The sequence below is a fragment of the Periplaneta americana genome, chromosome 13 (genome assembly GCF_040183065.1).
Source record: "Periplaneta americana isolate PAMFEO1 chromosome 13, P.americana_PAMFEO1_priV1, whole genome shotgun sequence".
Lineage (NCBI taxonomy): Eukaryota > Metazoa > Arthropoda > Insecta > Blattodea > Blattidae > Periplaneta > Periplaneta americana.
This window is the reverse complement of record NC_091129.1, coordinates 12,443,517-12,470,413: the sequence shown is the minus strand read 5'-3', so window position 1 is coordinate 12,470,413 and position 26,897 is coordinate 12,443,517. Positions and strand designations below refer to the sequence as shown.

The 26,897-nt window shown below is 35.9% G+C and overlaps 2 protein-coding genes across 2 annotated transcripts in view; one reads left to right on the top strand and one right to left on the bottom strand.

Annotated features, from left to right (window-relative positions):
• The window catches only part of LOC138711749 (T-box transcription factor TBX10-like), a 306,742-nt gene that overhangs the window by 145,891 nt on the left and 133,954 nt on the right, over nt 1-26,897 (top strand). The window lies entirely within an intron of this gene.
• Nucleotides 1,148-11,101, bottom strand: LOC138711746 (glucose dehydrogenase [FAD, quinone]-like). The gene is made up of 3 exons (XM_069842926.1): nt 10,908-11,101; nt 9,421-9,680; nt 1,148-2,573 (listed from the first exon to the last, which is right to left on the bottom strand). Exons 1-3 carry the CDS (start codon nt 11,063-11,065, stop codon nt 1,252-1,254), a joined length of 1,740 nt encoding a protein of 579 aa, XP_069699027.1. The 5' UTR covers nt 11,066-11,101; the 3' UTR covers nt 1,148-1,251.

Genomic DNA, 26,897 nt, shown 5'->3' with positions numbered 1-26,897 from the left:
TTAATGTACTTCACTCTCAACCCTTCTACTAATGAAGTTCCAACTGTCCTCCACACAGAACCAAGGCCGCATATAGTAAATAGCACTGAGTTAGTGAGTATAGTACGTTCCAGAAATATGTTCGCGTTTTCCAGTGACGAAAGAGCTTTCAATATTGAATCATATTTTCGCACAGGTACTGTCGTCCGTTTGCCTACGTTGCATCCCTATTTCCCCCATCTGCTTCTGTTCGCCCCTCTGTAAAAGCTGGGCTTAGCTCTTTTCTGAAAACATTAATTTCTCTTAGGAATTGGACGTTTACGTAATATCATACAACTGTTTAAAGTAACTTAAATAAAAGGGCTTCGTTAAGTAATTAACTGTCACGTGATTTCCCCCCTTTCTACGATCCTGCGGCATAACCACTTGGACGGACAGTAGATAGCATGTCTGAGTAATTTTATCTTTTCGGATCGAGCAGAAGTGAAGATTGAATTTACATTACATAAGGCCTCTTTTATAGAGTATGTAAAAAATTATTTCAACATGAGTTACTGATACGAAGTACGAACCTGGTAATTGGAATTACGTACAATAGTCTATAGTGCGATAATATGCACATTAGAACTGAAACTGTATCGAAATGAACGGCCACCATTTTCAAAAATGTGTTTAAATATCCATATTATGATTATTTTTCAATTCAACTTCATTCTCTATAGTGTACTCTAATGAGTTGTAGACAGTATAATATACACTGCATAATGAATGTCCGAGTGGAAAGCTCAGTTCGTGAGTAAAAACACTCATTGTTAATACTGTACTGTATTTTGATTAAACAAAAACCTAACGAAAATTATCAAACTCAAAATCTCGATATTTCCTAGTTTACGTAAATGGATGAACTACTTTTCTTCCCTCCTATACCTAGTAGAGTGATCTTTTTGTGTTTTACGCCAGTATCATCAAACTACAGTCGTGGAAGGGGGTAGCAAACTGTGTTTCCGGTTCTCTAAAGATATAGCCAGGTTAATATTAAAAATGTTAGTAAAAATAAAATGATGACCCTGTACAATCGAAATTTAGTAAGAAAAAGACAATAAAATTATTCAAATCGAAATACGGTAGAAGAAATTTCACGAAATTCGATCTTAAAGAATGTGGAAGATTCACAATAAAATTTAATTTATTTCCACTTTATTTAACATTTCAAATACTGTAAATTAAGGTTGTATATAATGGAATTAATAACTACACTTGACCTTATGTTATTCAGCCTCCTTTAACTCTACTCTTCCAATAGTTCTTTATCATATCTGCTCCCTTTTCAGCAATCATAATGGTAGGTGCATTAGTGTTTGCACTAACAACATATGGCATTATGGATGCATCTACAACCCTCAGTCTTTCGATGCCATGTACCTTGAGCGTGGGGTCGACAACGGCAGTGTGGTCTGTAGCAGGACCCATCTTGCATGTTCCACTGAGATGGTAATAGGAAAATTGGAATAAACTCTCAGGATCCCTCCAAAAAGGATTACCTCCAGTTCTGAAATCTTCCTCTGTTGGCATGTAGGTTGTATTCAACACGAATCCAGCTTCCTTCAAGGCAGTAGTTTCAGCAAGTTTCTTGGCAAAATTGAAACTGTCTAGATGTCTTTTAATGTCATCAGGATCGGTGAAGTAATCCGGGTAGATGAGGGGTTGCGAGAAAGGATCTGCGCTCTGAAGGGTGATCTTGCCACGACTCTTCGGTCTAAGAACTGTTGAATAAAACACAATTTTATTTTGTTCGTCACCATCCCGAGCGCTGAAGGATAAAAAGTGGATCATAAGGTCTGGATAATCGATTGATGTGTTTGCGTACTTCGAGTTGACACAAACTACAATCTGGTTTGTTCCTGTAGAGGTCCATGGTCCCTCCCTGTTAGGTTGGGCGTACTTCAAAGAATTCAAGAATATATCATCCATATCTGGTTCCTCATATTTTCCATACATGAAGAAAACACCTGGAGTATTTGCGTGATCCTGCAAGTTTTCTCCAACTTTCAAATCCTTGATAACGGGAATTTTTAAAGGTTGAAGAACTTCTTTGGGTCCTATTCCGGACAGCATGAGCAACTGCGGAGAATTTACGGCACCTGCACTAATAATAACCTCATGATTAGCGAAGAAACGTTTTGCCTGTCGGCGATCTCCTTCTGCAACATATTCCACGCCGTAAGCAGTGTTGGTGCCTGGACGGATCAGCACTTTAGTGACTCTAACGCCGGTGACGACTTTGAGGTTCTTTCTGTTGCGCACGGGTTCCAAAAAAGCTCTGTTTGTGCTCTGGCGCAAGCCACCCTTCTGTGTTGTTTGAGCCAGCATGAATCCAAGTTGTTGCTTGCCGTTGATGTCCACTTCCTTGATTCCTATTTCTTTGATTGCCGAAATCAAATTCTTCACACTTTCATCTTGATAAGGGAATCTCTGAACAGCCTGGTAGCCGCCAGTGTTGTGGTACTCTGTGTTGTTATTGATATCAGGATCTAAGTTGTTTTCAGACTTCTTGAAATATGGTAGAACATTCTCGAAATCCCAGCCCGTATTACCTAGACAAAAAGAAAATAATTGAGTTATAAATAATTCGAACTTCAAATTGCAGTAGCTTATTTTATTTCCGTGTTGCATCCTTAGGTGAATGGTTAGGAGATTGTACTTTACATTGACTATTACATTTTTACTACGTCATACTACTTTCGACAACTAAAACTGTACGAAAGGACGTCTTTCAACCAATCATGGCTGCTTATCGCACAATTTTATCGCGTCCCTAGCATTTGTTTAATTTTATCGCGTCCCTAGCATTTGTTTATTTTTATCATTACCCTAGCATTTGTTTCTTTGTTTACCAACATTTCATACTGCACTGATCTGGACGTCAAAAAAACAGAAAATTACAAACCACTCTAGTCGATGCACAGCAGTTTCAAATATGGCTCGCATTTTGCGGGCTACCGGGGCTACCGGCGGTAGCCCAAGGAAATTGCAAAAGAAAAAGTTTATAATATAACATAATGTAATAATTTTGTATTATTAGTTTTACCATAGTAATTAAAATTAAAGTAATTGTTAGATATATTTTGTGTAATAATAGGGTCAGCGGTAGCCCAAACCCTTTAACCAGTATACGCCTCTGCAGGGCATTCAAGAACAAGAATTAATAAAGATCACTGGTCACAGCTATGCATCTTCCCTGAAATCCTATTTACAAATAAATGAAGAACACCATTCGGAAATCCTGAATAAGTTGAGGAATACACCATGTACATCAACGAGTTCCAATTCTTTTATGCACACGTCCAATATAACATCAACTTAATCACCAAACACTAAAAAATTCAAATTTGAAAATTGTACTTTCAATAATTGTTCCTTTTAAAATTATTCATATTTATTTTTTATTTCATCAGTCTTAATTAAAACTTTTCTTATTTCATCATTCCTAATTATAACTTTTCAAACACATGTTTATTATATTTAAGTTATGTTATAGCTTCTGCTATATGATATTATGAATAGTCACGTATCAGAGATTGTTTAATACTAAGATTTATTGAAAATCATCTGTCAAGTGACGTTGATTACTGGGATCCGGATAATTGAAGTGGAATGCAACTGTCTTAATAAAAATGAAACTGAATCAACAAAGCCTTCTTGACTAGTAACCGTCCACAGAGTTCAATGAAGATTCTATAGTTGGCACAACTGATAACAAGAAAACAGCTAATCATAACACACTAATGCCATCTAGCGGAATACAATGGTGCAATAATACATTTGAAGAAAGTTCAGTATTTTCGTAAGTCAATTAATATTTTATTGTATTAGAGTACTTCGTTACTTCTAATCTTTATATTCTTTCTTCTACTCTTGTAATAGTCAATCAAATCCCACTCGAGTTTTGATTTTCTCTAGATAAATCAAAACCTCTAGTGAGATTACTGTTGATAATTCCGATTACTGTAATTCTCAGTAAGTTAAGGAGGTACAGTATAGAATGTAGTGTGTTTTAAGGCAGGTAAACTTTTTATATCTTTTGTTTGTGGTAAAAATCTTGCACATCATTTTGGAATTTCTGGTGAACATACAATTATTTGGAAAGTTCAAACTCAATGTTGATTACAGGGTGAGTCAGAAATATGGCTACGCGTTTGACCGCTTTCTGTGATGACTGTACGGGAAATGATACATTACCATGGTAAAGTCAATTCCTCAAATTGAAGTACAATACACAAAAATATCATCCAGAGTCACTTTAAAGTCTCAAACTGCTGTCATAAACATATCCAAGCATAAGATTCCTATTCCAAACAGTCCCCCCCCCCCATTCAATCAGTGCCCAAAATGTGACTCATCCACATCTTGAAACTGTCTCTTCTGTAACTCTAGAATTCTCTGTAACATAACAATTACATATGTCGATTAACATTTCCGTCCAAGTGGAATAAAGCTTCATTAGCAATGAGTGCAATAAAAGCAATTAGTGACCTTCGTAAGCGGTGCCGATTATAGTTTCGGACAAACTCGAAGGTAATTTCAAACACGAAAAGTATACATATAGGCCTAATAAGAAATATTAACAAATAGTGTAGTAATAAATGTCTCAGCCATATTTATTGTAAAAAAATATGGTTTATTTAACGACGCTCGCAACTGCAGAGGTTATATCAGCGTCGCCGATGTGTGCCGGCATTTTGTCCCGCAGGAGTTCTTTTACATGGCAGTAAATCTACTGACATGATCCTGTCGCATTTAAACACAATTAAATGCCATCGACCTCGGCCGGGATCGAACCCGCAACCTCGAGCATAGAAGGCGAGCGCTATACCAACAACACTACCTAGGGCGACTATTATAGTTAATGTTACTATAATATTTATTGTTATTATTTCTTATAATGCCGTTGCTATTTAGCTACTACTAATCCATACTTATAAAATACAAAATTGAGTAAGGAACAAGTAAGACAATTTATTATTATTTTAACAGTTAAAAATAAAGAAGCAGGACGATTCCACGCTGCAGAAGAAAGTACCTGGGCGGCGCACTCGCAAGACTAAACCCCTGCCTTTTCCTTGTATTGTTGTTCCAGTTTTCTGTCACATACGAGACGAATGAGTTCTATTGACGAGATATTGGTTTAAACACTGAAAGACCTCTGTACTCAACCCTACTATAAAATATCCTTGCTGCCATTCTTATAGGCGTGGTAGGAGAAGCGACGTGCGTTTGTCGGACCATCGGATCTGTGCCCCCGTAAGATATGCGAACTGAACCCTAATTCTTTCTCAGCCTCGGTAATTCATTTCTCTCCCTGCATTCCTATCTCTCTCTCTTTCTCTCCCCCACTATTTACAATTTTGGCCTTCTTGCGTGACAGTCTATTTGCACTTGTAGTCCAGTGTTGTCAACTCAACATGAATACTGTAGCACGGAGTGGTGAGAAAAATATTAAGCAAGTAATAGCATTTTTCGATGAAGAGAAAGAAACAGGTCAATATATGTTTCCTATAAATCAGGCAACGAAAAGGGCAGATGCGATCACAGGTTAGGCTTATTTTATTTCGATTGATTACGTATTAAAATTACTTATTTAACTAATACTAATATAATACAACATTTTTATGTAATTTATAATTTATATACGCAGGTCAGAGCGCCTAATAAAGAAAATCAGGAGAAAGGGAGTTTGTGCAGGAGATGAAAAGTTAGAATCACAGGGAAGAAGAAACCAAGGAAACCTTTAATTCTTGTAGATGATATGGACTGGTGTATTTTAAGAAGAAAGATACAAGAATTTTACACCATGCAGAAAGAAGTTCCGACTTTGAAGAAATTATTGAAGGTTGCGAGAGAAGCAATAAATTTCCAAGATGGAAGAGAAACGTTACGGAATAGAAGAGGAAGTAGCTAGATTTGTTATCAACTTGGATGAAGACAGCAGCAGTAGCAATAGTAGTGACTCAGATTCAGATATGTCCGGGATATGCCCTCCGTAATTTCATGCATAATACAAGCCTTGGTCTTTCGTAAATATGTAAATTATTTTCATAAGCATAAATTAGAACTTCTGCACATTATCAGCATGTTATGTTATATAGTATGTAAATAATAAGACCGTAGCTTATAGTAACTTCGCCATAGCCGGTCCCAAGCCCGGATGACAAAGAAAGAGGGTACATGACTATATCTTCATTCATTCATACAATTTTATAATTTCATTAAGACTTCAAGATCACGTTCCGAACCTAACAAAATAAGATAATGAGGTGAAGGCGAAGTATTTATGACGAAAACATTTCTCTTGAAAAACGAAATACTGTAGATTCCTTCACGTAATTTCCATTTAACCAACAAATACCCACTCTAATCATGTATAATAATCGTAGAAGTCAATCAGCGTCATTAGCCCTACTTAAATTAAATTATGAATGAGTAATAATTAACCTCGCCCCAAATCGAGGGAAATAGCATATCTAACATTAGTGCGACCGTTAATGGAATACGGAACTACATGTTGGGATCCCTATAGAATATATCAGATAAATTCCTTAGAAAGAATCCAGTATAGAGCAGCTAAATTTGTTAAAGGTAAAAGAGAAGATGGGAACGATACGATAAAAGAACTTAAATGGGAAACTTTGGAAAACAGACGTAGGAAAACTAGAATAACATCATTGTATAGAGCACATCTAGGTCAGAAAGCATGGGTAGACATAACGGCTCGGTTAGAAAAGCCAACCTACTATGGTAGGAACGATCATGATTTTAAAATCAAATGTAGGAAACAGAAAACGGATGTAGGTAAATTCTCATTTTTAAATAGAACTATAAATGATTGGAATGACCTACCTGCAGCGGTCTTTGAGGGCTGTCCTTCCTTAAGGAGATTCAAGAATAATTTAAAGAGTTGTGTATAAAGTGAAAATTAAAATTAAGGTGACATTCAACATTTAATTTTTTAAGGTGGCATGTATTTATCTAGCCTGACGAGTTTACTTCCTTGGTTTGAATTGTAAATTATTTAAAAATAGCGTGTAAGAGGGTCTTAGACTAGAAAAGTTTAGTTTAAATGTAGTTCTGTTTATAAGTACAGTATGCATAAGGGTGTTATTAATTGACTTACTTGAACTGTTGTATCAGTGAAGCGAGGTGAGTCAGTGAAGTTATGGTTTTACAGTGCAATGAACTGTTCCGATCAGTGATAATTTATAGCGTCAATGAAATGTGTTCTATAGTGTCAGTGAAATGTGTTACAGAGTGTCAGTGAAATGTGTGCTAAAGTGTCAGTGAAATGCGTCATAGTGCCACTACAGGGAATGAGATGAGAGTAAAGTGAAAGACTATTGAAAATTATGTAGGACCTATACATAATCATGTAGGTTGTGTTGTAAAATTAGGTGTTTTATTTTATGTTTTATTATTATTGTGTTAAATTGTATTGTGTATTCTTATTGTATTGTGTATAAAATTGTATATGTGTTGTAAATTTTATTATGTATTGTAAATTTTATTGTGTATTGCTTATCATTTTAACTGTGTATTGTTAATATTGTATATACCACTGCCACCGGGTGCTTGCCCACTTGCAGTGTAAATAAATACATACATTAATAAACAATATTCAAGAGACATGACACTGTTTGACGGAAGTTTGGCAACACTCCTATTTCGGCAAGGTTCGTGGCCTGCAGTTTGACGTAGTGGGAGGAAAGCTGGTGGAATGGAGTGAGTAAAGGCGTTAACTTTTCCAAGAACGACGACAGCGCTGCAGGGGCACAGATCCGATGGTCCGACAGTACGAGCAACGACTGGCTAAAGCGAGCAAATGTACTGATAACATTTGACATGGCTGTTCCTGACTCAAAACCGAGCGCTCAACGGGCAGCGTGTGTGCACTGCCGCTTTCACCCTACTTCTTCTAGTGTGGAAAGATAAAATGTATTTATTCTATAAGTGATTGCAATATTTGAAAAGCTACTTCAACCGTTGCAGTATATCTTCATGGATAAATATATAATAGGATGCGAAACTGCGGTCAGCACCATCTGGCGGCAGGGAGCTCAAATAAGATGATCAGCGCCCAACGTCGTAGGTGGTGAACATCAGAACTACGTGTTGGGTACATTACCCAGAGTTCTCTATTTATCCGTTCGAGATATTGCTCAAGGAGACATGATGGCAGAGAGAAACTTGCTAATAAGTGAACATAAAGTGATACTACGTGTGTGTATAAGCAGTGTATGTTAAACAGTGATGTTTATGGACGTTGTAAAATAGTGTTGTTGAATGTATTGTAAAGTAATAGTAATATAATAAACTGAACTGTCGAAGTAGTTCTTGCAGATTTTTCCATTGCGCTGTACAATAAAGACCCAAAGAATACAATCCCAATTATCTAACCTTTTGCTTTATTTTTTTTTGTCTCTGTCTGGTTATATTTTAATTGGGTAGTGTAAAATAGATCGTTACTTTTATCTTCCTGTTGGCTCCGGTAAGAATTTTCAGTAGAAGATGCCGTGAGGAATAAAAATGTAAATGTTTTATTTTAAATTGGGTTAGTTTTGAATATCGATGAGGGTGGGAGGGAATACTTTCTGTACAGTTTAACATTTTCGTCACTAGGTGCGCTGCTAAATGCATAGAAACTTGGGAGCGTTTTTGCAAAAGTCGATAGATGCAGAAATCAAGATTTTACAGAAATTACACTAAGTGACAGGACCTATCGAGTTTTGAAAAAAACCTGGAAGGTTTGGTAGTCTCTACATACGGTATGAATCAAGTTTTAGTAAATCTGATTTCATAGATCGATTCCGGAGGTAGAAAACATATGATATCCATATGTAATTCATTTTCTAAAATGACTGCATCTATCGACTTTTGCAAAAACGCTCCTCTCTTTTCGCTACTTGGTGCGCTGCTAGATGTAATAACGCCCCTCCTCCCAACAGGTGGCAGCAAGATCAATTTTGGAGTAACGGTCAGCTCGTCTGGCCGGGAAACCAGGTGGCCCGGATTCGAATCCCGATCGGGGCAAGTTACCTGGTTGAGGTTTTTCCGGGGTTTTCCCTCAACCCAGTACGAGCAAATGCTGGGTAACTTTCGGTGCTGGACTCCGGACTCATTTTACCGGCATTATCACCTTCATCTCATTCAGACGCTAAATAACCTGAGCTGTTGATAAAGCGTCGTAAAATAACCTACTAAAAAAAAAAAAAGATAAATTTTTACAACAGTGCCTCTAGTATGTGTTACGGGAAACTCAGTAAGTTTCGCATCCTACTATATATTCATCTATGATATCTGACTGTTAGGATTATGAATACCCTTTGGGTGCAGAGCGCTACCAAAGAATAGTGCTCCTTCCGAAGGTAATACGTGAATCACGTGACATACCAAGCTCAGCCCAATGGTCGTAGTCTCGCTTGTTGCCACGGACATACAGCATGCCGTTAATCGTACTCGAGCCTCCCAGACCCTTGCCTCTGACGACAGGACACTCCAGACCACCGCAGATCACTCCTGGTTGCGTGTGGTACGCCCAGTTTAAGCGAGTTCCCTGAACGAGTCCGACCATGATTGGAATATCCGCTTCGAAAGGTTCTTCTCCGCCTGCCTCCAGAAGTAACACGGACCATTGCGGCACTTCAGACAATCTGTAATGAAATGCATGCAAATGATACGTATGAAAACAATTCAGGTAAAACCAGAATATCCGTGTGTTTATTTAACAATAATTGAAAACCATTAAGACTGTATACAGGTTCTTTCATAAGTAACGAGTCTGTAGAAAAATTAACTATTTTGGATAATTTTTTGAAATGATGTTCATCCTCATGAGAGAGAACCCTTCCTGGTGCCGTACAGTCGATTTGGAAACAAACATCCCCTTCCCTCGCCGAACGAAAGAATGGTTAGTGTTTTAAATCATAAATGTAAAAACAGTAACATGCAGCTTTCCGTACAATGACACACAGATTAATTAATATACCAATGAACAATGACAACTACACTGAAGAATTAAACACAATAAAATATATAGCACAAGACAATGGATACAACCCTAACATAATAGACACACTAATAAAAAAGGCAAAACAAAAACAGAACAAACCAACACAAACAACACGCGAGAATAAATACATAACATTAACATATCACAATACCAATACTCACAAAATTGCAACTTCATTCAGAAAACTAAAATACAAGATAGCATACAAAACAAATAACACAACACAGACATATCTAAATACTCACATCAAACATTCAAATAAATATAATTCAACTGGGGTTTACAAATTAAATGCAATAGTTGTCCACATTTTTACATAGGACAGAACCTTTCAAACAAGATATAAAGAACACGTTAAAGCTATAACCAAACCCTACATCACATCAAATTATGCAGACCACATTATCATCAATAATCATGACTACAGTAATATAGAAACAGATATGGAAATTCTAAACATCACACCAAAAAGTCCACAGTTAAACATCTTAGAACAATACGAAATATACAAACATACAATAACATACCCACAACATGTACTTAATACATAATTACAGTTCAATACCCACACATTATTCGACATCATGATACATAACACACAAACAACCATCCCCCACCATAGGAGCAACACACCCGTATGAAAATTATGAAACTCGCTTGCGCTCGTTTCATAAACATACTCGCGTCTTAATTACTACCATTATAGGCTCGTTGCATAATGTACTAATTGCATTGGAGTACTTAGTTACTTCTAATCTTCATATACCTTCTTCTAACCGTGTAATAGTCAATTAAATTCCACTCGAGTTTTGATTTTCTCTAGATAAATCAAAACCCTGTTGATAATCTTAAAGTAGCTGATACTTGCCTGTTAGCTAAGACGCAGCCAGCTGATCCAGCACCGACGATGATGAAGTCAAAGACGCCTCCATCTTGAAGTGAGTTGATGTCCGCTGGAGGCTCCGTGTTTATTAAGGAGGTCATGAGGGCCAGGAAGGTTTCCACAGCGTTGCAAGCAGCCCGCATTCTGAACTCTCACCGAGTGGCACGATTGGAATGACATTTACATTATTTATACCTGCCGCATGTGTGGTTTTCCTGCTTCAGTGCTCTGTTGCTGGGCTCAATCCGGGATTCCCCGCCGCTTTCGCTACGCTAAGACCCGGTTTCACCAAACAAGATTAATAACTATTGTCGCGATTAACTTAATCTCAGTAAATAGTTAATCTCATTTTTAATCGAGATTATTTTGTGTGTGTTTCACCAATTTTATTCGAGCAAAAACTAATCTCAGTTACTTTAATCCATATATATATATATATATATATATATATATATATATATATATTTATTTATTTATTTATTTATTTATTTATTTATTTATATTTTCCAGAGATGATGTGAAGAATAACAGAAAACAAATTAAACTCGGGAAGAATTTTTATAAATGCCCGACTCTTTATCACTCGCACTTCTTTTGTTTCTAACCTCAGGAGAGCCTGAGCGCTTCACAGAGGAAAGGAAAGAGACAGATGAAAGAGGTGGTATATGCCGCGTGGTCGAGCTATATTCAGAACTTATTAAAACTGTATCCATGGTAATTTTTAGATTTGTCTGAGAAGTATGAGTGCATTATAAGAATGTAAGTTTTAATTTTAATATTCATTTTTCACAAGTTTGATTTTTTTGTTCAAAAGAAATATTTTCTCAACTGTATTTTATAGAAAAGTGAAATTATCAGATATAGGCCTATTTATTTAGTAGCCTTACAGAATGTTTTCGTAAATCTAATATACCGTAAATACGTATTACTGAAGATAGTGTATTGAAAATTTTGAAAATATTCGCATAGAAATTGTTTGTAAGGGAATGAATTAACAAAGCAACTACTGTTACATCATAAGCGAAAGATACGTGCCTATGTGTTGTATAGCTTCAGCACATTTCGAGAAAATAATTTAATATTCTGGTGATAGGAAGTTGCTCACCAATATCACCTTAAAAGCATAATGCGATAAGAGTTTTGTTATGGAATATTAGTTACACTTAAAACAGATACAGCAGCTAGGTAACTTTGTTTTGCACTGTAATATTGTTTTGATTAGTTTATTGATTACTTTTATAAGGTTAAAGGTACCATCAATACTAATTGCAACTTATCATGTCATACTCAATCTCTTTTTTTGGGATATCACTTTCTTTATGAATGTGCAATATTAAGAAATTGGTATTAGTACTTTTGTTTTACAGACAATATAGATAATATCAAACAGAAAGAAGCCATATAAAAATATGGACATAAAATTTCACGTTCCGTTTGAAGTTTGTGCACCACTGTTTTCTTAATCCAACAGGCTGCTTATTCATATACACAACCCTTCCTCTTTCCATACTTAGCGCTTGATGCCCGCGCACGACGTCAAGGTCAGAAAAATGCGCTTGCTTTGACATCATTGGCCTAGATTAATGTTGTAAACCAGCGAGATTTGAACAGTTAATATTTCATCTCGAATTTGTCTTATGAATCTGCATTATATCAGAAAAACACAATGGTGAAACGCAATAACAGAAAATCTCAGACTAAAAAACATTAATCGAGTTTAAGAAAATAATCTCTGTTGGTGAAACCGGCCCTAAGACCCGTCCACACTTAACGTGTAAAGGATGGGATTCGGATCATTCGCCACAATTTTTCGTCACTTGGACGATTCGTAATACGTTACGAATTACGGATAATGTTTGAGAAACTAAAAGAAGAAATTCTTACTCGATGTAATAAAACATTGATGCCGGATTTTATTTCGGTTGATTACGAATCTGCACTTTTGAGTGCCATTGGAACAGTCAACGATTGCTGGGTGTCTCTCATCTCGCTCAAGCATTCTGGCGATGTATAGAGCTTGAAGAAATCAATGAAGACTACAGTGAACTTAGACTTCATTTTCATTCCCTTATTTCAGTGATGTCAAAGCAAGCGCATTTTTCTGACCTTGACGTCTTGCGCGGGCATCAAGCGCTAAGTATGGAAAGAGGAAGGGTTGTGTGTATGAATAAGCAACCTGTTGGATTAAGAAAACAGTGGTGCACAAACTTCAAACGGAACTTGAAATTTTATGTCGTTATTTTTATATGGCTTCTTTCTGTTTGATATATCTATATTGTCTGTAAAACAAAAGTACTAACACCAATTTCTTAATATTGCACTTGTGTTTTAAATCTTAATAACATAATAAAGAGTTAAGAAGGAATATTCACATAAATTCCATAGTAGTACAACTATACTGTACTAAATGGATGAAACACATCATTCATAAAGAAAGTGATATCCCAAAGAAAGATTGATAAGTTGGAATTGATATTGATGGTACCTTTAGCCTTATAAAAGTAATCAATAAACTAATCAAAACAATATTACAGTACAAAGCAAAGTTACCTAGGTGCTCTATATGTTTTAAGTGTAACTAATATTCCATAACAAAACTCTTATCGCGTTGTGCTTTTAAGGTGATATTGGTGAGCAACTTCCTATCATCAGAATATTAAATTATTTTCTCGAAATCTGCTGAAGCTATAGAGCTGACATTTTTACAACACATGGGCATATATCTTTTGCTTACGATGAAACAGTAGTTGCTTTGTTAATTCATTTCCTTACAAACAATTTCCATGTGAATATTTACAAAATGTTTAATACACTATCTTCAGTAATACGTATATACGGTATATTAGATTTACGAAAACATTCTGTAAGGCTACTAAATAAATAGGCCTATATCTGAAAATTTCACTTTTCTATAAAAAAAAAGTTGAGAAAATATTTCTATTGAATAAAAAAATTAAACTTGTGAAAAATGAGCATTAACATTAAAACTTACAGTCTTATAATGCAATTATACTTCTCAGGCAAATCTAAAAATTAACATGGATACAGTTTTAATAAGTTCTCTTCCCTTTATCTATTGAATCAGCTCTGGTCATCCCTGTATATAGCTCGACGAAGCGGCATATACTATCTCTTTCGTCTGTCTCTTTCCTTTCCGCTGTAAAGCGCTCAGGCTCTCCTGAGCTCTAAAGCGTGCGCTTGCTCCTATGGGCATCAATTGACATGACTGCCGTAGGCCAAGGCTGGGCACCAAGAGCGAATTCTACTCTCTCACGTGGAGCCATATGACTTCTCTTCAACCCCCTTCTTCTCCGCGCAGCGTCATGCCTGGCGGATGAATATTAAGCGTCCCCGTTTAGAGTTTGGATTCGCTCCCGGTACCAGCCCTACCGTAGATGTGACACTTGAATTTGACCAGCTGCGAGATGTGGCTGAGGAAGAACTGCTCCCAATTTTTGACTATGCAGAAATTAGAGGTCGAAGACGCGGTAGTGGGAGACAACAACCCTTTTTCTCACAGAACATATGGAACTGCTATGATAGGACCTTAATGAAATTACAAGGAACAACAAACACCTGTGAAGTTTGGCATAGGCGACTTAACCTTTAAATGGGAAAAGCGCACCCCTCACTATACTATCACAGTCTAGTATATACAGTCGCGAAGCTAAATACGTAGTAAATATGCAAACATTAGGTAGTTGCTCACAACTAGGATCGCTACTATCGCCTCATTACAGGCAATGCAAAATAGAATCATCACAGTCTATTGTTTCTAGCGCCCTCAAAACTCAACCTTCGTGACTGTATATAGTAGACTGTGATATTATCTTATGATACGAGAGAGAGAGAGAGACGGGGAGGGGGGAGGGGAATTACGGAATTAGGCAACTTTGCCCTAATAGGATTAGTGATTTTCATATAGCCATTGTTACAAAATGAACAAGATAAAGACTTGGATATCAAAACCTATAAATATCATAGTCCTTCTAGGAAAACAATTGCCGTCATATGAAGAATTAGGAGAAAGAAACGTAAATGTTCATAATAGGCTGTTCCGAGAAAATTACGTTTTAACGCATGGACAGCGACTGTTTTCCCCCCTCATTACATACTCGTATCTTCAAACCTGATTTACAAGTTCTACGTTCCTTATTAGCGCGTGGTGACTCTACAAGCTAGTAAAAATAACAGAATGTACTTACTTACTTACAAATGGCTTTTAAGGAACCCGAAGGTTCATTGCCGCCCTCGCATAAGCCCGCCATCGGTCCCTATCCTGTGCAAGATTAATCCAGTCTCTATCATCATATCCCACCTCCCTCAAATCCATTTTAATATTATCCTCCCATCTACGTCTCGGCCTCCCTAAAGGTCTTTTTCCCTCCGGTCTCCCAACTAACACTTTATATGATTTCTGGATTCGCCCATACGTGCTACATGCCCTGCCCATCTCAAAGTCTGGATTTAATGTTCCTAATTATGTCAGGTGAAGAATACAATGCGTGCAGTTCTGCGTTGTGTAACTTTCTCCATTCTCCTGTAACTTCATCCCGCTTAGCCCCAAATATTTTCCTAAGCACCTTATTCTCAAATACCCTTAACCTATGTTCCTCTCTCAGAGTGAGAGTCCAAGTTTCACAAGCATACAGAACAACCGGTAATATAACTGTTTTATAAATTCTAACTTTCAGATTTTTTGACAGCAGACTGGATGATAAACAGACTGTACTACACAACTAAAAAAATGTCAAAAGGTACACATCGACATTTTTTATACCCAGACCCTTCAAATATCACATTAAGCTGAAATGAAGTTGCTTGATTCCAAGTACCTATGTTTGACATCACAACGCAAGTATAGGTACGTTCGTTTACAAAATAGTTAAGCATCCTCTAAACCAGTGGTCGTCAGCACTCGCTGAAATGGGTAGAGTGCATGGAAGGTAAGGAAATATGCTCCGTCGTGCACAAGGGATAGAGAGACAGCATATCCGCCAGCAACGACTAATGCACGCAGGGGCAGTGTCTTGTCCGCGGGTAAGAGACGCTAGTTCGAGGGTGCAGTGTTCTGATGACCGCTGCTCTAAACTCTCGCGTAAGTAGGTCCAAGCCGGGACGCAGTCATAGCGAGTACTGTTATCAGTTACTAGTTGTATTATTTAAATAACTACTGCCCACGTGCATCAACGTCGGTTAGTGTAACCACCGGTTAAAATTGTCACCTAACCTCTGGTTAAGCATTTTTACAGTGGATCGACCTCGGTTACGACTTAAATAGGAGGTTAACCACAGTAATCTCTAACCGGCCATATTCGAGCGGTTAAAAGAGATAACCAGTGATTAGTAGACCAAGTAAAGCAAAATGGCGGCCAGAGCCACAGATGTTTATTTTGAAGACGATTATTATTGTACAGTACTTGAATTACTTGGATAGAGCATGAACGTGAAGTTTCTTTAGTGGAAAGAGAGAATTCTTAAGAGGAATTAGGTGACAGAAAATTTCAGGTGGGATTTCGTTTATCAAAATCTACAAATGGATCACTTGATATAACACAAAAAGTCATATTTCTCCTACGGATCGGCTGCTTATGTTACGATTCTATGTAACTGATATTTTCTGTATTTTAAGAGGGAATACTCGAATGTCTCTTTCTCTACGTCACTGGCTGAACAAAGAGAACATAGGATAATGAACAGTTCCCTCGTGTAAATGAGGTCCTTGATCGTATACACATTCCTATTGATCATCTGCATTCTTTTCCTTTATAGATATTCCATCTTTTTATATATAATATATTTAAATTCTAGTAATTAAGTCTAGCGACATTTCAACCACACATTGGGATATAATCATTTTTGCATTCAATTTTCTATTTTGTACGATTTTAACCTAACAGCAACGAAATGCAACTCGCAAATATAATAGCGCCCAAAGGCAAACAAATGCAAAGCGAAAATGTAGGACACGTTCATTTCGATGTAGAACGGAGTGAGGGCAGTCATTTTTAGACGTTGACTATTATCTTTGCAGCGGTATGGATGCTTTCCTTTAGTCATTTTGTAGAAAAACAGTACACCAGCATAGACTTTACTCTGGTTAAATGAGGTGTCAGCTAGCCATGTTTAAGTAATCTGTGATTATGAATGGTGCACAGAAATTATATTTTAACCACTGTTACTGTTTAACCGTCGTTTCATAATTACGATTACTGCGTTTTTAACCGATGTTTATACACTTCGCCATACGTCTCTATTGCTGATTGTAGATCAGCGATGACCAAAACTCGAGCTGCAGTGATTACAGCCTATGAAGTAAGGAGACGGAGGAAAGGTACTTGGCGTGAAAACTACAACCAGTGGTGGTTCTTGTACTAACATCTTGATCAATCCCGCGGATAAAAATCTCAAGCTTTGCTGTATCAGTAATGTCACTGCTGTCATCAAGAGCCAGCGAATAATATACGATTTTTCTTGGTTCTTTTTTTAACCTTCCTCTTGAATATTATCAGGAATTTTCTAAATTCTTCTCTTGATACTTGGTCAAGAAATTCGTAGTTTTTAAAAATTAAAAACTTCTTACGGACAAGTTATTTAAGCTATTTTAATCATTACTCTTTTGAGAAATTCTGTTCTATTAAAAGGCTTTAGAGCACGAGATATTTCAAACCCCATTAGGTAGCCGACTTCCTTACATTTATTTATCTCATCTTTCTCTTCCTGGCTCTGATTTAAGACATGTCAATTCCCGGTGTTTAACAGTTCGTTGGCACATAATATTGAATCAGTTTTTCTACAATATTATTATTAAATGAATAACTAATAAATAGTTACCCTCATCTAAAGATTAAGAAGATTAAAATGGAGAAAAAACCTAATAATTTTATCCTTCTAGGAAGAAGATCTAAAAATATCAATAATCATACACGTACATGTTTCTATATACTCCTAATTGAACCGATGAGCAAAGTAAACATATTACATTTTGTCCGACAGAACAACGAAGAAGTTCTCCTTCTCATCTTTACGAAACCACCTCTTATTGCTCGTAGAGACAGAGTTTGTAGAGCGACATGATACCGCTACTGCTTGCCTACAGTACGTGAATGAAACACACAGTAATTACAGGAAACTCCTCGTACCCCTTTGAATGTCTGTGATTACACTAACCGAACACGAGCTCTATTCATTCGGAAGGTATTATTATTTTTCTTCTTCATTTTATAATTAAAGTATATTACTTCATCGATGCATAGTTTTCTGCAAGTATTTCACTGTAAACCCAGCTTTCTCCAATCTTTCATGTTTTCCGGTCTTCCTCTGTCTCCGCATATGATCCACATATACCATAATGTCGTCTAGGCCTATCATCATCTTCCCTGAACTCTTCTCCCGTTCACCATTCCTTTCAGTGCATCCTTCAGCAGGCAATTTCTTCTCATCCAGTGGCCCAACTGTAAGTTACGAATTTATTTATAGAGTTATTTCTGTTCAAGTACTTCTCTAACTTTATTTCTATTTGTATTATTAACACCCATAATTTAATCTTTAATCTTGAACGCATGTTAAATGTTTGAAGACTGATTCTGTAAGATGGACATATAGAATTATAATAAATTAATACAAATTAGGCAAATTATACAAATAATGTCAGTATTTCGCCGATACGGAAAAGGAAATTGTACCAGAACAATGGAAGGAGTCCATAATTTTACCTATTTTTAAGAAGGGGACAAGACTAACTCTGGTAACTTTCGAGGAATATCACTTTTGTTGACGTCGTACAAAATTTTGTCCAATATTCTTTTGAGAAGATTAATTCCGTTGTTTCTTGTTTCTAATTTTTATTACATGCAACCATAGTTTAATGAAGACTGACATCATTTAGATTTAATGTGTATATTTTATTTTACTTGTTATAGGTTTCCATTGAATTATGGTAATAACTTAATTTTAACCCTTATTTTCTACGTATTCAGTAAATGGCGCTTGGCCCACTATGGTTCTGAACCCTTCAAATAACTTAAATTATATTATATAACATTACATATTATATTATATTATATTATATCAGAAGCTCTGTAATAACATTATATCATTATGTCCATCTAGAGAAACTACATTTTCCAATGGTGAAATAATAATTAATTATTCAAATCGGTTAATTTAGCTTCCGATATTACTTCATACAAACACAGAAACATTCTCTGTAGGCTATCTTTCATAGCTTTCGATTGTTGCTGTCCAAGGCCCCTTATAGACAAACTCATTTGTTTTTTATTTCATTATACGGCCTTAGATGGCAGTTATTTTAATTTTAAAACTCATTTATCTCATTAAATGTCAGTCCTATCAAAATTTTTCAAGGAATAAAACTTATCGGAAATTATTTTTAAGAAACTTTTGTTATGTAACATTTTTCACAAAAATCATTAATAAGCGAGATATTTCGATTTATTTAATTCAGGCCCCCTTATAACCCCCTTTTAAATAATGTATTTTGAATACCATATAGCCTAAAATCTAAGTTACAACGAACTTAATTTATATATTCCAATTTTCATCGAAATCTGTTCAGCCATTATCGCGTGAAAAGGTAACAAACATACAGACAGACAGACAGACAGACATACAAACAAAAATTTCAAAAAAGCGATTTTCGGTTTCAGGGTGGTTAATTATATATGTTAGGACCAATTATTTTTGGAAACTCGAAAATTACCAGAAAAATTTCGGCTACAGATTTATTATTAGTATATATATAAATAAATACATTTTCATTATCTGCTGAAATAATAATTTAATTTAAAATGTTATAATATAATTACAGTAATCTGATTAATACATTAATTAAATGAAGAATTGTTGAAAACGCAGTTATCAAATCTGAATGAAGGAGTGTAATTTTCTTCAAATAGCCTACAATGGACATGGAATTAGAACATGAAGATTTAGATGTGGAAGTAGAATTTCGTACTTCTTAGTACTTCATCGTTACATTGCACACTACATCGAGAACGAATAACTATGTAATATGTGTGGAGACAGCTATATCTCACTGTAGTGTATAACAGGACTAAAGCTGCATCTACACAGTTCAATTTTCCATGAGCGTACACATGCAATCTGGAAAGAATATTGAAATAATCAAGTTTAAAACGTACGTTCAATCCTAGATCATATTTACATATATGATCTAGGGTTCAATTAAGATGCATGAAGATTTTGTGTCTACATGGTACGCAGTTTTAAACGTCGTCTTCACTGCGTAAATATATTAATATTAAATATCGATCTTGCATTCATTCCTTGAATGCGTAAAGTTGAGAGAAAAGTTTAACCGTGTAGATGCATCTTAATGGATTCATGCTCATCGATTTAAGGGGAAACAGTTGGCGACACCAACTAAACAAAAGAACGACCATGCGATAAATTGACAGCGATAAATCTAGCTGCAGAAATTATCGCGATGTTTGACTGTGATTGGTTGGAATTCAAAATTTCATTACACTTCATTGGTCGAAAATGGAATGACGTCATATAAACGAAATAGTCTTAAACATTTACTTCACCTTTACAGTTCTAGAGTTTTCTATAGCACGTAACACTGGAGGGCTTTTTCAACAGTAATCTCACTAGACGTTTTGATTTATCTAGAGAAAATCAAAACTCGAGTGGGATTTAATTGACTATTACACGATTAGAAGAAAGTATATAAAGATTAGAAGTAACAAAGTACTCCAATAAAATAAAATATTAATTGGCTCATGAAAATACAACTGTCTTCAAATGTATTATTGTACCATCTCAACATTACAAATATTACGCTAGATGCATGCTAGATGGCAGTAGTGTCTTTATACAGACACTGTAATGATTACTATTCAATAAATCTTAATATTAAACAATCTCTGATACGTGACTATCCATAATATCACATCACATAGCAGAAGTTCTTTTTATCCTCTCAGAGCAGAAGCTATAACATAACCTAACTAATATAAACAAGTGTTAAGAAAAGTTTTAATTAACGACGATGACATAAAAAATAAACATGAATAATTTTAAAAGGAATAATTATTGAATGTACAATTTTCAAATTTGAATGTGGTTGGTGGTTCAATTGATGTTATATTGGACGTGTGCGTAATAGAAGTGGAACTCGTTGATTTAGGCCTACATGGTGTATCCAACTTATTCAGAATTTCCGAATGAATAATTTTAAAAGGAATAATTATTGAATGTACAATTTTCAAATTTGAATGTGGTTGGTGGTTCAATTGATGTTATATTGGACGTGTGCATAATAGAAGTGGAACTCGTTGATTTAGGCCTACATGGTGTATTCAACTTATTCAGGATTTCCGAATGGTGCTCTTCATTTATTTGTAAATCGGATTTCAGAAGATGCATAGGCATTATCAGTGATTTTTATTAATTCTTGTTCTTGAATGCCAATGCGAGTCATATTTGAAACTGCTGTGCATCGACTGGAGTGGTTTGTAATTTTATATATATTTTTGACGTCCAGACCAGCGCAGTTTCAAATGTTGGTAAACAAAGAAACAAATGCTAGGGACGCGATAAAATTAAACAAATGCTAGGGACGCGATAAAATTAAACAAATGCTAGGGACGCGATAAAATTGTGCGATAAGCAGCCATGATTTGTTGACATACGTCCTTTCGTACCGTTTTATTGGTCAAAAGTAGTATGACGTAGTAAAAGTATAATAGTCTTTATAAAAGAATTGCAAAAATGTTGAAATTCTGAAAGTAGGTTGACTAGCCGTACCCGATTTCCGGGGACAGTCCCCGGTTTTGAGTTTATGTTCCCGGGAAGCCAATGTCCCTGTTTTTGTCCTCGGAAATTAATTTTGTCTCCAGAAGTTTTGATATTGTTTCAATGACATTTACACTTAAATATTTAAGTATCGTGATGAAACTTCTGTGATTCGTGCACATTTCTGAACGGTTCTGAGTATGAGACAGAAGAATCAGCGAGCACAGTATGAGATATTCTGCACTCTTTGAGAACAACATAGCCTGTGTCTTCATTCGCGTTGAGCAGAAGTGGTAGAACTGCTGCTGTGTCCATTTTTAAGAAGTTCAAAAAATGAGGAATTTTGTGACAAACCAACAGGTGAATTGTGGTATGATGTTTTTCAACATTTCAAAAAAAAAATTCATCCCATTTGAAAATGTTCTCAAAATAATGTCATTAATCATGTGTCTTTCAGTCAGTACAGGATTGTTTCCGATCTCTGATAACTAGACTTCGTGGAATTGCCACGAGAATCGCAAGGTTTACTGCGCACGCGGTATAGACTGTATGAGAAGGGGACGTGCAAAGGATGGAGTATGCCTCTGATGTAAACACTGAGCAGTATACTGCGGTTACAATAAAACCTGTATCCTGCATTCAAGAAATATGATGAATGATCATTGAAGTAGGAAATGTCTAAACATGTAAATACACAAATTTAATGTAAGATACTCACATCATCCTTGAATATGAGCATTGCAGTGAAGAGTTACGTACATTTTGAGCGACTGCAAAGTGACCTCCTCCGATGGTCACTTAAACAGTTTTTATATTTGTAAAATGTACGTTCAACATCACACGATGTAATACGTGCATATTTGAAGAACGGAAAGTCACTACTTTTTAGTACACCAACTTCAGATGTCTTGTCGTGACCTGATAGTACATCATTTATAATACGAAGTTGTGAATAGGCAGAATTTTTAGCAATAATGTTTCGCAACTTACATTTCACTTTTTCTGAAATTAGTGAATTGTTATTTTGGATAACGGTTTGTGATACTTTATCCACTATATTAAGGGCTTCTGAAAGTTGTAGTTTAGACGATTCTAACAGGATGATGCTTTTGGACACGATTTTAAAATTAGAATCAATGAACAGAATATCTTCCAATAGCTGTTCAGAAGGCAATGATTTTACAGCTGCAACAGCGGAACTGTCTGTGCTATCCAATGCACCAATTACCTCCATTATTTTGCCGTAATGTTCTGTATAATAATTAACAGCATCCAACCACGTTCCCCAACGGGTCAAGACTGGCTGCGGGGGTAAGGGTATTCCAGGGACAATTATTTGGAATTCTCATTGTAGTATGTTTGATTGAATTCTTGTCTGGACTGAACAAATGTTAAGCTTTGACTATTCCAACCACAGTAATGCAAAAACAAGTGCTTATAAAGTGGTCTATCATCTGATATCTTCTTCTACTCCGAACTCTTCACCTGTTCACCATTCCTTCCAGTGCATCCTTCAGATGGCAGTTTCTTCTCAACCAGTGACCAGTCATTACCGTGGAAAGACCCATCATGCCATATTTGCAGTTTTTCTTGGGAAAGATAAATGTTGTAGCTTCCCGTTGCCTGCCGCATACCAATCTCTCTTTCGCATCTTAAAAGATCTCAGGGGGGCCCAGTGTGAAGGCGAGGAGAGTGAATTGGACTAATTAAGCCCTTCGGACTTCACCGAATTTCACCGCAAGGATTAAATATGAGTTATATCACGGTATCTGACTCGATTAGAGACCGGAAAATCCCAATTAGCCTTTGCCCCACCCCATATGCTAATGTGTATACACAATGTAAAGAGGAAATATTATTTCAGCGACGCTGTGCTAAGAAATATTTAAATGGAATACTTTTCTTTTCATGGGGGATACAACAATCAAGAGAAATATTCTACTTCAAAATTTCAAAGTAGACACTTTTTTGCTATCTCGACCTATGTATGAAGTTAATACACTGCTCAAAATAATTAGAGGAACACTTGTAATAAATTGAATAAGTTAGTGTTTTTTGAAGCTGTGATGCTGAAAATTGGACAATCCGTGGTAAGAATAAACATGAGTATATAGTATATACTGGACTTTTTTAGTATATTCTCTTGTTAGTAAGAATAAAAACATATGAGTACCTACTCATTTTTGATTACATACTCATAACATGGAAGCATAGTAGAATATACTCAAGTGTCCATCCTGTAAAGAATATATACTCATGCTTGATAAGAATAAAAGCTAGTATATTCTCATATTTATAAGTTCGTTCTCATGTTATTCTGAGTATGGTTTGTAGCAGGCTCAATTCTGAATATTTGTTGATTTGTGTTCAGTTTAAAGTTAAATAATGAAAAAAAATAGCAGAATTTATGAGCGATGTAGTACCTCATGGAAAAATATAGAAAAAGACGTGAACTTCAGAAGCCTTTAACGCTTCACAAAAGTGAATGTGGAAAAGGTTAAACACGTATTTGTTATTCATAAAAATATAACCTATAAAAATATGAATGGCTATCAAATTATAAGGTTAGATTGTATTGTTAAATATAATTAACAATTACAGTTTATTTTGTAAAATTTGAATTGCAAAATGCAATTACTTGTAACTTTAAATTATATATATATAGCTTTCTAAAATAAAAAATAGAATTGGCATAACTGTAATTCTAGAAATGGATTGTAATCTCTATCCAACATCCCGTAATGACGATTTCCCAGTACTATTTTCTTGTTTCCTGTTTATTAACGTCACTTATCTGATTCACTCTCTCTTTCGTGTTTACTTACTTGTTAACTTGTTTACTTACTTGTTAACTTACTTGTTTACTTACTTACTTGTTTACTCACTTATTTACTTACTTGTTTACTTACTTGTTTACCTACTTGTTTACTTATTTATTTATTTACTTATCTATTTATCTACTTATTTATTTATTTATTTATTTATTTATTTATTTATCTATTTATTTACTTATTTACTTATTTATTTATTTACTTATTTACTTATTTACTTATTTACTTATTTATTTATTTATTTATTTATAAAAAGCAAAACACAAACCACTACAGTATGCGGATAGGACGTGAAAGTCTATAAAAAAAAACTGAGCATCACGGTGCAATGTGATCAGAGAGGATAGGTAACACGAGTACATACTAACTTTTAAACGATCAAGAAGTCTGTAGAGATGAGTATATATTCCCGTTAGGTAGAATGTCTTTATTCTTACGAAAATAAGTATGTTATAATGGTTACGAGTATATAATCACAGGAAGTGCTCATACTCAAAAGTATAAACCTTGAGGAAGTACTTAAGCTTTATTCTTACTACCCATTATGTAAATTGGAATATTAATTTAATCTAGGGATACAAATTTTAAAGATCCATGGCCTAAATACAAAGTAATTACCTGAAATAACAACTATGGAGAAATCTTTGATTACGAAAGGCACTGACAACTTCTAATTGGTAAGGTTTCTGACGTTGCTACAGTGATGAATGCTGATTATTGCCTTGTTTATTAAAGTCTCTGACAAAATGAGGCATTTAATACGACAAGGTCAATCACTGAAACGAGTGGCTAGAGAGCTTGAGGTTTCTCCTTCCGTGGTATACAAGGTGACGCAACAGGCACAGAGAGACAGGTCATTATTGTAGAAGACCTGGCTAGGGCCGTAAACATAAAACAAACCCCGAGGACGACAGATACATTGTCCTATCTACTCTTCGACATCATACAAAAACTGCAAGAGACCTGCAGAATGACCTCTATATGGCTTCCGGAATCCGGGTTTCAGACCAAACGGTAAGGAACAAATTAAGGAAACGATGAAAGAGTAATGGAACGGAGAGAGAGAAATTCTCTCCGGCGCCGGGATTTGAACCCGGGTTTTCAGCTCTACGTGCCGATGCTTTATGCACTAAGCCACACCGGATACCACCCCGGCGTCGGACAGAATTGTCTCAGATTAAGCTCCATCTCTTGGGTTCCCTCTAGTGGCCGCCCTCTGCACAACGTCAGAGATGTCTATGAACGTAGGACCGAAGTCCACACATGTGCTGAGGTGCACTTGTTATGAGTGTCTAGTTGGCCGGGATCCGACGGAGTAATGGAATGGAGAAAAATTCTCTCCGGCGCCGGGATTTGAACCCGAGTTTTCAGCTCTACGTGCTGATGCTTTATCCGTTCCATTACTCTTTCATCGTACGATGACGCAGAATATCTGCATGGAAATATCATATGTACTTCGGTACATTAAAATATATATATATATATGATATGCGTAAATCACTTCGTGATTTAAGACGGCGCTTATTCCGTCGGATCCCGGCCAACTAGTCACTCATAACGAGTGCACCTCAGCACATGTGTGGACTTCGGTCCTATGTTCATAGACATCTATGACGTAGTGCAGAGGGCGGCCACTAGAGGAAACCCAAGAGTTGGAGCTTAATCTGAGACAATTCTGTCCGACGCCGGGGTGGTATCCGGTGTGGCATAGTGGATAAAGCATCAGCACGTAGTGCTGAAAACCCGGGGTCAAATCCGGCGCTGGAGAGAATTTTTCTCGTTCCATTACTCTTTCATCGTATGATGACGCAGAATATCTGCATGGAAATGTCATATGTACTTCGGTACATTAAAATATATATATATATATAAAAAATAATAAATAAAAAAAATATATATATATAAATTAAGGAAAGTATCTGTGCGACGTAACTTTTTTCTAAGACTGTACATGTTGTATGAAACATGAGAACAAAATCTATGTGAATAGAAATATGTCTAATATTTCACGGAAGAAGACTTGTAAGAAAATAACGTTATACAACGTACTCACGTGAAACAAAATCTGTTAATTAGAAGATATACGGGGACATCATTTTATTTTTACTTCAATTTTTATTGTACCTGAGTTTTTGAATGTACTTCACTCTCAATCCTTCTACTAATGAAGTTCCAACTGTCCAGTGACGAAAGAGCTTTCAATATTGAATCATATTTTTCGCACAGGTAGGGCCTACTGTCCGTTTGTCTACGTCGCATCCCGATTTCCCCCACCTGCTTCTGCTCGCCCCTCTGTAAAAGTTGGGCTTTCTTAGCTCTTTTCTGAAAACATTAATTTCTGTTAGGAATTGGACCTTTACGT

Excerpts from the sequence above, each read along its gene's own strand:
- LOC138711746 (XM_069842926.1), bottom strand. The coding sequence starts at position 11,065 with ATGCGGGCTGCTTGCAACGCTGTGGAAACCTTCCTGGCCCTCATGACC. Across the intron at positions 9,681-10,907 it reads GGCTGCGTCTTAGCTAACAG|ATTGTCTGAAGTGCCGCAAT; the intron begins GCAAGTATCAGC and ends ATTTCATTACAG. Across the intron at positions 2,574-9,420 it reads CGACCATTGGGCTGAGCTTG|GTAATACGGGCTGGGATTTC; the intron begins GTATGTCACGTG and ends CTTTTTGTCTAG.